This window comes from Phascolarctos cinereus, unplaced genomic scaffold, assembly GCF_003287225.1.
Source record: "Phascolarctos cinereus isolate Bilbo 61053 unplaced genomic scaffold, phaCin_HiC Scaffold_4;HRSCAF=312, whole genome shotgun sequence".
NCBI lineage: Eukaryota > Metazoa > Chordata > Mammalia > Diprotodontia > Phascolarctidae > Phascolarctos > Phascolarctos cinereus.
This window is the reverse complement of record NW_027555847.1, coordinates 508,355,435-508,367,990: the sequence shown is the minus strand read 5'-3', so window position 1 is coordinate 508,367,990 and position 12,556 is coordinate 508,355,435. Positions and strand designations below refer to the sequence as shown.

The 12,556-nt window shown below is 37.9% G+C and overlaps 1 protein-coding gene across 1 annotated transcript in view; it reads left to right on the top strand.

The window, feature by feature from the left end:
• MYOM1 (myomesin 1) overlaps positions 1-12,556 on the top strand; it is a 172,269-nt gene that overhangs the window by 146,583 nt on the left and 13,130 nt on the right. The window contains 8 exon segments of the mRNA XM_078153487.1: positions 751-887; positions 2,766-2,910; positions 4,110-4,169; positions 4,457-4,524; positions 5,600-5,713; positions 9,250-9,337; positions 10,786-10,824; positions 10,923-11,028. Coding sequence (XP_078009613.1) covers positions 751-887; positions 2,766-2,910; positions 4,110-4,169; positions 4,457-4,524; positions 5,600-5,713; positions 9,250-9,337; positions 10,786-10,824; positions 10,923-11,028 — 757 coding nt within the window.

Genomic DNA, 12,556 nt, shown 5'->3' with positions numbered 1-12,556 from the left:
CATACCTATGAAGAAGTAAAAAAATTCCAGCTAATTTCATTTCATTTAACATTATCTACTTGCTGTCAACAGTTTATAGTCAATAAACATTTAATAATTGCCTACTCTGTGCCAGGACAGCTAGTGGCTCAGTGGATAGAGTACCAGACCTAGAGGCAGGAAGACTCATCTTCCTGAGTTCAAATCTGGCCTCAGACACTTATTAGCTGTGTGACCTTGGGCAAGTGACTTAAACCTGTTTGTCTCAGTATCCTCATCTGTAAAATGAGCTGGAGAAGGAAATGGCAAACTACTCCAGCATCTTTGTCAAGAATATCCCATGTGAGGTCATGAAGAACTGAGCAACTGAAAAACAACTGAATTGAACTATGTGCCCCACACTACATTAAAGCACTGGGGATACAAAAAAAAAATCACAAAACACAGTCCCTGCCCTCAAGGAGTTCACATTCTAATGGAAGACAATATTCAAAGAACTCTGTGAAAACAAGCCACAGACAAAATAAGCTGGAGATAATCCGCCGAGGGAAGGCACTAGCTTTAAGGGGGACCCACAAAGGCTTCCTGTGGCTGGTGAGTTGTTGGCTAGGACTTGAAGAGAGTCATGGAGAGTGAGAGCATTCCAGACGTGGGGATAGCCAGTGGAATCAAGAGATGTAGTGTTTTGTGAAAGGAACAACTGGAAGAAAAACTATATGAATTCAATTTGTTGTCATCACTATTACCATTGTCATTTTTTTCCTTCTGTAGTCGTCCCACTTAAATCTGAGCTGGCTGTAGAAATTATGGAGAAGGGGGAAGTTCGGTTCTGGATGCAGGCTGAAAAGCTCTCAGGCAATGCCAAGGCCAATTACATATTTAATGACAAGGAAATCTTTGATGGGCCGGTAGGTATCATTCTTTTTTTAGTCTCTTTTGATGTCATTAGAGCAGAAAGTGGTGGGGAAGGGTGTTTGATTGTAACCTGGATTAATTATTACAAAATCATGGAGGGAGGACATTTCAGGTTATGTACACAGGGAAGAGCTGGGAAAATACAATTTCCCTATTGAAAAGAAAAGACCTGTTTCTGGGAAAGCCTTATGGGAACCTGGATCATTACATGAATTAAAATGAGTAGTTTTTAATATTGAATAGAGACTTTTGCAAATTATGAAAAACTAATTCCCCAGACTTTCACGCATCAGAAAAATATCATTTTATGACAATGGAGTTATGGCACATTTTCTTTACCATTAGCTATTACAATGGTGAATATAGGTGTTGTCCTCTAAAAATTATCATTCTTGTGACCCCAGTTATCATCCATACTGAGACCAGAGCAAACTTGGGAGACTGAGGAAGGGTTGGGGATTCATGTTTTGTTCTCCTAGCCTAACTCCACTACCCTGTTAGCTACTTCTGTCTACTACCACACATCCCTAGTCCAACAGATTTAGAAAGAGTAGGGAAGAAGGGCCAGTTTCCACTATTGCTAGCAACCCTTTCCAACCCAACTACCACCCTGGGGATAAGTATGTGATGATGCCATCAAGCATGACAACTTGTGGGCAATATACCTCACTAGTGACTAGATGGTGGCAATGATAAGATTTTTTTAAGAGGATAAAGATGATAGAGAGATGAAGAAGGGGTATAGCAAAGAATACACGCATGACTTATACTGCTTCAAATAAAAAAAAGAAAATTAACATGTTGCACATGCATTTAACATTTTATGCTAATTAGGTTTGTTTAGTGGAAATTAGCTGTAAGCCAATCTCAAATTTATGAATATGTTCATTTGAATGTGATTGCACAAGGGAATATCATTAAAGTAACTCATCACCTCATTTAATATATAATTTCCTTTAAAAAAAATCCCAGTGGAAGAAAGTTTCATGATATGATAAAGGCTCATAAAAATAATGAAGAATCTACTTCAGTGACTCCATTTCTCACCAACATGGGTGTTCCCCCTTTCTCAGTACAGATAGTCATCTCTCTGTACCTTCTCATCCTATGTGAGTCTTATCTGTGTTCTTTCATAAATTCTCCATAAACGATTGACCCAATGTGCCAAAGGCCTTCCTTAGTTCTTCCTACAAACTGTTTCTCACTTGGCCTTCCCTCTTCAGACCTTCGGATTTGGAATTCATGATGATTTGGACAGGAAATAGGCCAGATTTTACCTTTGTGCTATTTTTTTTAATAAAAAGCTTTCCTAAGCAAATCAATAATGTAAAAATCTGACAGACTAATGAGTATCTAAGAGACCAAACTATTTTCAAGGACTATCACTGAGAAAATTATGCTGAGAAAATGACCTTCAATAACCTGATCAAAGTCCAGAAACTATCATACAACCAAACCTTGACACTATGTGCTATAATGTATACATGATATGCTAAGTACAAATAATGCTTATCTGTTAAGGACTGAGTACACCCTGTTATCCCCTCATTCCTGTGACTGCATGTGCTTGAAAGTAATAAAGCTGTATTTCTGAAATTCAGACATTTTATTAATTCAGTTTGGCCTTTTCTAACCAATTCATCTGAATTAGTGAAAGTTTATTATATTCCCCACAATCTATTCCATTTTCCTAGGTTTATGCTTAGAAGAGTATTACCTGAAAAAAAAATTATAAAGAAATCTCACTAAAATCACTACTCTATTTCAATCAAGCTTTTTTTTTTCATTTTAGTATTATCATTTTCTTTAGTTATATTGACCCTGCTAAACATATTCTTCTTTTCATCTCTGCTTTTCAATACATGCTGAAGAAATACAAGATGCACATGGACCGAAACACAGGAATAGTTGAAATGATTATGGAGAAGCTTCAGGATGAGGATGAGGGAACATATACGTTCCAGATCCAAGATGGGAAAGCAACCAACCAGTCCACTGTCGTTCTCATTGGGGATGGTAAGAATTTCACTTTGTCTTAATTTGCCCTCAGGTTTTCCTACTTTTCTCCTCAAAAATATCCCACAATACAAAGGCAACCAGCCACATGTTATTAGAAGTAATGGGAATGGAATTCTTTGTTCTAAGAAATGGCTGTCTGGGACAGGGGAGAGAGAGGAATACAAGAAGAAATTTAGGCAAGGTAAAAGCAAAACATAGCAGTAAAAATTTATTTAAAAAAAAGTAAGAGTAATGATTTCTCGGCTTTCCATATTCACTATATGAGTGTACACTCATGCTTTCCATAGGAATACAAGGCAGACAGGACTCTAAAGAGGTCATTAAATCCATATTTCTTCCTCTAGGCAAAAATGCACTTAAATTATCACAATAAACATAGTAGCCTATTCCTAGAATTGCCAGAGGACATTGTTATACAACCTCCCTTGGTAAAAGAGTGCGAGTGTTTTCCAACTAAAACTTGACATTTCCACCATATTTTAATTGGTATTTATTGTAAACAAGCTAAATTGAGAGAATTTAAAATTCTCTACATAGTGATATATCTGCCTCATGAGGTTGTAAGTTCTCCCCTTCTTGAAAGTCTTCAGGCAGAGGCTGTACAACCATTTGTCACATGTGTTATGAGGGGGTCTCTTAAGGGTGGGATTGGATAGCTACTAACGTCTCTTCTAACACTTGAATTCTGTGATTCCGTGATATGCTTCAGTCCTTCAAAGAACATGGAATTCCACTGACACGGACACATGTTGATCATGGCTATTCCACGCAGGAGTACAAAGTCTCATATGTTGCAGGAGCCAGAAAAATTCATCACTTGACAGCTATCCTGCTAGTATTGAGCTTCTTGAATGTACTCAGGTCAACAAATAGTACATGGAAGTCTTTCCACACTGATTGGAACTGCCCAAGTTTAGGCTCTGAGAACCCAGTGTCACTTAAAAACAATGATAGGGCATAGGGGAGGCCATGTTGATATCAATGCAAACTGTGGCATATATGAAATACATTAATAATAATTGTATCTAGATAGTGCTAATCCAGCCAATGTAAGTAAGCATGGAAAATACAAATCTTTAGAATGGAATATTTGCATTAGACAATGAAAGGTGGGAACGTCAAGTATCTGTAACTGCAATCGCCACATCTTGTGTGCTCAGTTTTATCTCATAGCCTTCTTTGTATTTTGTTCCTAGTCTATAAAAAACTTCAGAAAGAAGCTGAATTCCAGAGGCAAGAATGGATCAGGAAACAAGGTAAAAGTAGAGAGTAGGAAAAGAAGTACCATCTCTTTGAATTCTAAGTAGATATGGACATAGATTTTTCTAGAATGATTTAAAATACAAACCATTTTTTTTCAAGTGATGTTAAATAAATATTACAGTCCAGCATATACATTTGAAAAAAATATCTACTTGGAATATTTTTAAATGAAGAAATATAACATTTCAAAATCTAATTCAATATTGTCACCTTGTGAAGAAAATGAAACTTAATTTTACTCTTGTGATGAATATGGTCATGGCCAATATCATTTTTACAGGTCCTCATTTTGCTGAATATCTCAGCTGGGAAGTGACTGGTGAATGCAATGTGCTGTTGAAATGCAAGGTAAGAAACATCTGAATTTTTAAACACAGTGCAGAGGAATCAAACATAAAGACAGACAGAAAATGAAAAATTAGATCAATGCATTCGTCTCTTCAAGTTGAACCCAATGTGATGGAATATACATGTTTAAGTCATTCAACAGTTTATACATATACAAAGATGTATGTATATCTATGTATATGTATAAACTGTTGAATGACATTTAAGCTCTTAAGTAATGTGAAATGCTTCAAATAAAATCACATAAAGCTGCCAAGAGAAAAAACACTAGTTATTTTCCCCTACTTTAGTTATACCTGTGGGTTCATTCATTTTCAGTCTCTGGGGGTCTTGTATTATCTTTGTTTTAGGCTGTATCTACAGGCTTAGCTGTAGGACTATTCTGGAATTGTCTGTGCTACAATTTGCAGTTAAACATGTCAGTTGTGGTCAGCTTACATAATGATGACCTTCTACACCTCTGACTGTCTGCCAGTCATGCCACTGGGACAGGAGGGATGGCTCTGGAACAGCTGAGCTGATGTGCCTGCACACAAATAGTGAACAGTTTTGCAATTAGGCTGCTGAGTATTGTTGCTTTGGTAGGTAGGTACAATGGCTAACCTATTGCAAAAAAAATAAATAACATTGCCTATCATCCTATAAAAATAAATGAGTGTGCAGATAAATTAGAGATAGTAACTAAACATGTTCCACCAAATATTCATTTAACAGCTACTATGTGCAGAATTTTGTGCTAAGGAGGAGGGAGGAGCACAGGTTAGTTCTGAATAGCGACTATGACATACATAAATAGTATTTTGCACCATAAATAGTAGAATTCAAATCTACAAATACTATTAATTAACACTATTTTGTTGACTGAGGCTTTTCTTTTTGTCGGTGATATCTTTGGGAGTATATACTTAGCAGTAGAATCTCTAGGTAAAAAAAGTGTGGATTTGTTAGCCACTTTATTTGCATAATTCCAAACTGTTTTGCAGAATTTGCAGCTCTACCAACAATGCATTAGTATGCCTGTCTTTCCATAACTCCTCCAACATTGACTACTCTTATCTTTTGTCATCTTTGCTAGGTGGCCAATATTAAGAAGGAAACACATATCGTGTGGTACAAAGATGAGAGGGAGATAACAGTGGATGAAAAGCATGACTTTAAGGATGGTATATGTACTCTGCTTATAACAGAGGTAGGTAATTCTTACAAATATACAACTTAACCTGTTAAATATGGGCTTGTTTTTTTTGGCTAGGCAATGGGGTTAAGTGACTTGCCCAGGGTCACATGGCTAGTAAGTGTTGTGTGTCTGAGGCTGGATTTGAACTCAGGTCCTCCTGACTCCAGGGCTGGTGCTCTGTCCACTGCTCCACCTAGCTCTCCCCTAAAAATGCTTTTTAAGAAAATATCAGTTCCCTTAGAATAGGCTGTGGGGCAGGAAGGGGGGGAATGATAGAAGGGAGGGCAAATTGGGGGAAGGGGTAATCAGAAGCAAACACTTCTAAGGAGGGACAGGGTCAAAAGAGAGAATAGGATAAATGCGGAGTGGGATAGGATGAAGGGAAATATAGTTAGTTTTTCACAACATGACTACTATGGAAGTGTTTTGCATGACTACACATGTGTAACATGAAGGTGGGTGGGGAGGGACGAAGGGAGAGAATTTGGAACCCAAAGTTTTAAAAACAAATGTTAAAATTTGTTTCTACATGCAACTGGGAAATAAGATATACAGGCAATGGGGTATAGAAATCTATCCTGCTCCACAGGAAAGTAGAAGGGGAAGGGGACAAGAGAAGGGGGGGGTGATAGAAGGGAGGGCAGATTATGGGAAGGGGTATTCAGAATGCACGCCATCTTGCAGTGGGGGAGGGGGTATAAAAAATAAAAAAAGAATAGACTCTCTTCTCCATCACAAAGCTAAACGGGGTAGGGGAGAGGGGGGATGACTAGACAGCAGTTACTCTGATAAGGAATTAGTGTTTAAAGGAAATGCAAGCTCAGTGTGAGTCAACAGTGTGACACAGCAGCAAAATAAGCTAAAAAGATCTTAGGCTGAATTAAGAGGGACTAGGGGGGTCATAGTCCCACTGTACTCTGCCTGTACTCAGACCACATCTGGACTATTGTGTTCAGTTCTGAGTACTATGTTTTAACAATTAATTAATCAATCAATGAACATTTATTAAATACCTTTTATGTGCCAGGCACTGTGTGGTAGATATAAAAAGAGGCAAAAGACAGTTCCTGACCTCAAGGAGTTTACAGTCTAATGGACGTGAATAAACTGGAGAACACTCAACAGAGGTCAACCAGTAAGTCAAAAGAAGACCTCAAGGTCATCTAATGTAAGGAGTAATGGAAGCAACTGGAGATATTTAGCCTGGTTAAGAGAAGATGGGAAACATGAAGAGCTTGAAGGGTTATCATGTAGAAGACGGATTAGACTTGTTAGTTCCCTTCAATACTCAGCTCATATTCTGTCTCCTCCATAAAGCCTTTCCTGATGCTTGGTTGGCAGTGATCTCCCCACCTCTCTGGAATTACTTTGTATTCACTCTATATGTGTCTTACTTATTCATCAATGTACATGGGGAGAGGCTTGAATAAGAAGACCCACCAGCAAGTTACTATTCCAGGATTATTCCATTACAATAATCAAGATGTGAAGTGCTGAGGGCCTGAAGTAGACTGATGGCAGTGTCAAAGAAGAGAAGGGGGCATATGCAAAAGATGTAGCAAAGGGAAATCAACAGGCCTTAGCAATCAATAGGATGTGATGGGGTGAAAGATAGTACGGAATCCAGGATGATACCTAGGTTGTGGACCTGAGGAACTGGCAGGAAGGACTGTGCCCTCTACAATAATAGGGAAAATAAAAAGAGGAGAGGGTTTAGGGGGAAAGATAACAAGTTCTATTTTAGACATGATGTGTTTAAGATGTCTACTGGACATCCAGTTTGAGGTATCTGAAAGGCAGTTGGTGATTGGAGATGAGTAGAGAGATTGGGGTAGGAAGGGTATATTTGAGAATCATCAGCACAGAGATGGTAATTAAATCCACGGAAGCCAATGAAATCACTAAGTGAAGTCATATAGAGAGAGAAGAGAAGAGGACCCAGGACAGAGCCCTATGGGATGCCTAAAGTTACAGAGAATGATCTGAATGAGAATATAGCAAAGAAGACTGAGAAGGAGCATATAGGGAGGAGGAGAGCCAGGAAAGAGTGGTGTTCTAAAAACCTAGAGCGAATAGAGTATAGAGGAGGAAAGGGTGATCAACAGTGTCAAAAGCTGAAGAGAAGTTGAGGAGAAAAGATCCATTGGTTTGGCAACTAAGAGACTGTTGGTATTTAAGGAGAGAGCAATTTAGATCCAATAAGATCAGAAGCCAGATTATAAGGGGTTAGGAAGGGAGTGAAAGGAGTGACAGTGGAGACACCTAACCTAGGTGACCTTTTCAAGGAATTTAGCCCCAAAGCAGAGAAGAGATGTAGAACAATGGTAGGGACTGAAGGAGCAAATGATAGTTTTTTCAGAACAAGGGAGACATAGGCATGTTTGTAGGCAGTAGGGAACCAGTCAGTAGACAAGGAAAGACTGGAAATAAGTGTTAAAGCAGGGATGATAGAGGTGGCAATATGTTGGGAGAGATGGTAAGGAATAGGATTGCCTAAGGGGAATTATACTTGGTAAGGAGTAATGCTATCTCATCATGAGAGACAGGGGTGAAGGAGGACATAGTGGCAGAAGGCATCCAAGTGATAAGAGGTAATAAGGGGAGAAGAAAGAGCTCATAGCAAACAGACTCAATATTTCTGCAAAATATAAGGCAAGGTTCTCCACTGAGAAAGTGGAGGGAGGAGAAGCCAGAGGAGTTTTGTAGAGAAATTAAAAAGAATTCCTGGTGTACCAACTTCTAAGTTAATGAGGCAGATATAGAAGAATTGCCTAGCATCAGTGAGGGCCTAGTTGAAGTTGGTAACATAAATTTGTAGTGAATTCAGTGGATCCAGAATGGTTGCATGATTTTTTTTTCTCACCTTCTTTCAGAAGCATGTGAGTAGGAATGAAGTTGGGGAATGGTGGGAATGATTCAAGGTTTGGGAGGGTGGAATCACCAAAATGATTAGAGGGTTTGGGATTCAAGAAAGGAGGACATTGTAGAATTGAATTGGTTCAGCAAGGGGTCAAGATGGGGAAAAGAAGAGTGGCTAGTGCAGGGAACACGGTTTTTGTACTCTATGAATACATGACAAAATTGAGGGAGAGGCATGTTAAGACAGTTGATTCTATGATTTCCTTATTTGAACTTCAAGATAGCTCATTTCCCCCTATACTGCAAATCAAACTATAAAAACATTTTTCAATGTATATCCTGCTTAAAAAGCAATGCTTCTGAATGTCTTGAAATTTGGTTTTAATAATGAAATTGTACAAGCTAAGGGCCTCAGACTTCACTGTTTAAATCATTTAAAGTATCTCAAAGATGACAAACCAAGATTGCTGGTTAGATAAATTATAACGGGAAGGGTCTTCTGTGAAATTGTCCTCCATCCCTCAGATAAGAAATTTCTTGTTTAACTTACGTTTATGTCAGATTTACATTAAGTCATGGGGCCTTAAAAATTCAAACCCAATTTTTCTTTTTAAAGCTTCTCTCAACCTGACCAAAACTATTATTCATTGGGATGTTGGGTATTTTTTCTTCCTTCCCATTTCCTCTAGTTTTCCAAGAAAGATGCTGGTTTTTACGAAGTGATATTGAAAGATGACCGAGGAAAAGACAAGAGCAGACTAAAGCTTGTGGATGAAGGTCAGTCTTCCCTGCTGAGTTCATGCTTCAGTTCATTGATATAATCTATAGTAAGGTTACCAGAATGGTGTCTGAAGTCACGTGGCTCTCCATTCATAGATTTGCTCTGAAGTTCCAGTAGATGAGAGATTGTTTTATTTGAAAATCTCCCTAGAAATCATAGACATACCAATTGAGCTATGTGTGTTCTCAGACACTTATAGAAAGTTTAATAGGCTAATTCCTATAATTATTTTTATCTTTTAAAACATTTTCCTAGTACAAAAACTTAACTATTAGAATTGACATTTATGTGGAACTATATGATTTTCAGAGAACCATACCCAGACAATCTCATTTGATCCTTACAACAATCTATAAGATAGGTACCACAGGTAGGATTGTCACTATTTTACCATTGATGGAACTGAGGCTCAGAGAAGTGGGATTTAAACCCAGATATCCCTAACTCCATGTCCAGCACTCTATCCATTATGCCAAATATATATATATGTATATATATATATATATACATATATATGTATATTTACATATACATATAGACACATAAAACATGTGTTTAGAAAAACCAATCTATTCTCAAATGAAGACAAAAATGGTGATTGATTATGATGATTATGTATGAAATTCTAAGCTATATAGCTATTACCTGGGTAAGAAACCCCACCCAAATACAATGATTATGATGATTATGTATGAAATTCCAAACTATGTAGATACTACCTAGGTAAGAAGCCCCACCTAAATGCAACCTTGCTTCTCTGAGGTTCTTGGGGATGGGTATATCTTGGTAATATTGGTCACTTATAAAATATTGTGGTATGGTAGCACCAGACCTGCAGTCAAGAGAGACCTCGGTCCAACTTCATATGGCTGTGGGGAGGTCAGTTAAACTCCCTAAGCCTAAGTTTCCTCATCTATAAAATAGGAATATTTTCTCTATTTATCTTGCAGGGTTATTATGAGGATCAAATGAGATAATCTATAGAAAGTAATTTGCAAATCTTGATTTTATTATTAATTGCTATCAGTATTAAATTAATAATTGCTATCAGTAATTATTAAATGAACAAAATTATAATTATTAAGCCAATACCCAATGCTTTAACTTCTTCCTGCACCAAACCTTGTAACAGAATTACTAACAAGTAATTGGTTTGAATTTTGGCTTTGATCTCTCGGGTGGGTATGGCAAAGGATAGTGTAATGGGCACGGAGTCAGGAAACCTGGGTTTGAATCCTGATCCTGACATTTGCTACCTATGCTGCCTTGGACAAATCATCTAAACTTTGTGTATCTCAGTTTCTTCATCTGTAAAATAGACTTCCAAATCTAAATTTTTTTATTCTCTCAAACAAACAGGGAAATTTGAAGCTAAGTTTTTACGTTTAATGCAAACTTCAGTTTTTTTCTCTGCTGAACTTTTTCTCTACATCTATTTTCACAGCTTTTAAAGACCTGATGGCTGAAGTCTGCAAGACAATTGGTAAGCTTTCATTTTTTCAGAAGCTGCATGAGTCACTCATTGTTCTGTTTTGTGGAGGAACTTAAATGTGCATGAAATAACCTGCCATCTCCTTTCAGCTTTGTCTGCCACAGAACTGAAAATCCAGAGCACAGCAGAGGGCATCAGGCTGTACTCCTTTGTTAATTATTACCTGGATGATCTGAAAGTGAACTGGACCCACAAGTGAGTAAATGGGAGCCTACTGGCCTCCAGAGAACTTTTCCTCCCTAAAGAAAAGCAAAAATCCCAACATTCTTTTTGGAAGTAGAGATTTCTTTCAACATTAATGGCCCTCAGATTGGGACATGTAAGATTAGAAGTCAGAAGCAAAGAATTTGTGGCAGGCTCTTCTTTCAGAAAGACTTTTCCTTCAGGGATGGAATGGATTAGATACCAAGTAGTAGTTGAGGCTGAATTTGGGCAAAGGTCCTCTGATTCTGTCTGAACTTTAAATATAGAAAAAAATTATTGAAAGATGAAGAAGTAAGTGATTAATATTGTAACAAATCAAAATCTTTTAGTGGGCCCTATACTTCCCAAGATATGAACTAATGGTCTTTTTCTTCAAGGAAACTATAAGCCTCTGAAGTGTACTGTGGCTAAACTACACACTAATAAATGTTGTAGACCCTGCAGCCCACATCTCAGGAAGGATTTTAAGGTTTGGGGGATGAATTTGGACTGATCCAAGCTTGAAGGAATTTATTCTACCTCTAGCCTAGCCTTCTGGTGATTACTATTATTATAATTATTTTTAGAAATAAAAACTTAATTTCATATTTTAAAACTTTTCCCCATTATTACTAATTAATAATTTAATAGGTAATATTAATAAATTACAGTACTAATATTTACTCCAGTTCTTCCCCCTTCCCCAGCTCCCTCAATTGTTAGTTTAGTTAAGATTTCCAGGGGTCTTATGTGGAAGAAAGACAGCTAAGTGGCATGATAGAGCACCAGGCCTGAGGTCAAGAGGACCTGAGTTCAAATCCAGCCTCAGACACTTACTGGCTGTGTGAGCCTAGGCAAGTCACCTAAGCCTGTTTTTCTCAATTTCCTCATCTGTAAAATGAGCTGAAGAAAGAAATGGCAAATCGCTCTAGTATCTTTGTCAAGAAAACTCCAAATGGGGCTACAAAGAGTTGGACACAACTGAAACAACTGAACACAACAACAAATATGAAAGAAAGCAGGCTGCCAGCACAGAATGCTTTTTTCTTTCTTTTGTTCTGACTTTTCTCTCAGGCTACATTTTTGGAAGTTATTTTAAGTTAAAATGGATAAAATTAGGTCACCAAGTTTCCAGAAATCTTATCTGTGACATCTAGTACCTTCCAATGAATGAACCTGAAGGAAGTGGTAAGAAGCAAACATAAGTCAAATGGATATGCTATGGAACCGACAGCTTTATGTTTTCTGCATAATAGTTACCTGCTGAACAAGAAAGCTGGGAGGGGCAGCTGGGTGGCTCAGTGGATAGAACACTGGCCCTGAAGTCAGGAGGACCTGAGTTCAAATCTGGACTCAGGCCAAACACTTGACACTAGCTGTGTGACCCTGGGCAAGTCACTTAACCCCAAATGCCTAAAAAAAGAAAGAAAGAAAGCTGGGGGATGTGAATGTTATTTGAGAAAGGCGGTGAATCACAAACTTTCCAAGTTACACAGAAGTGGCCACCTAATTCAACATATACCTAAACAACGTAGGCAGG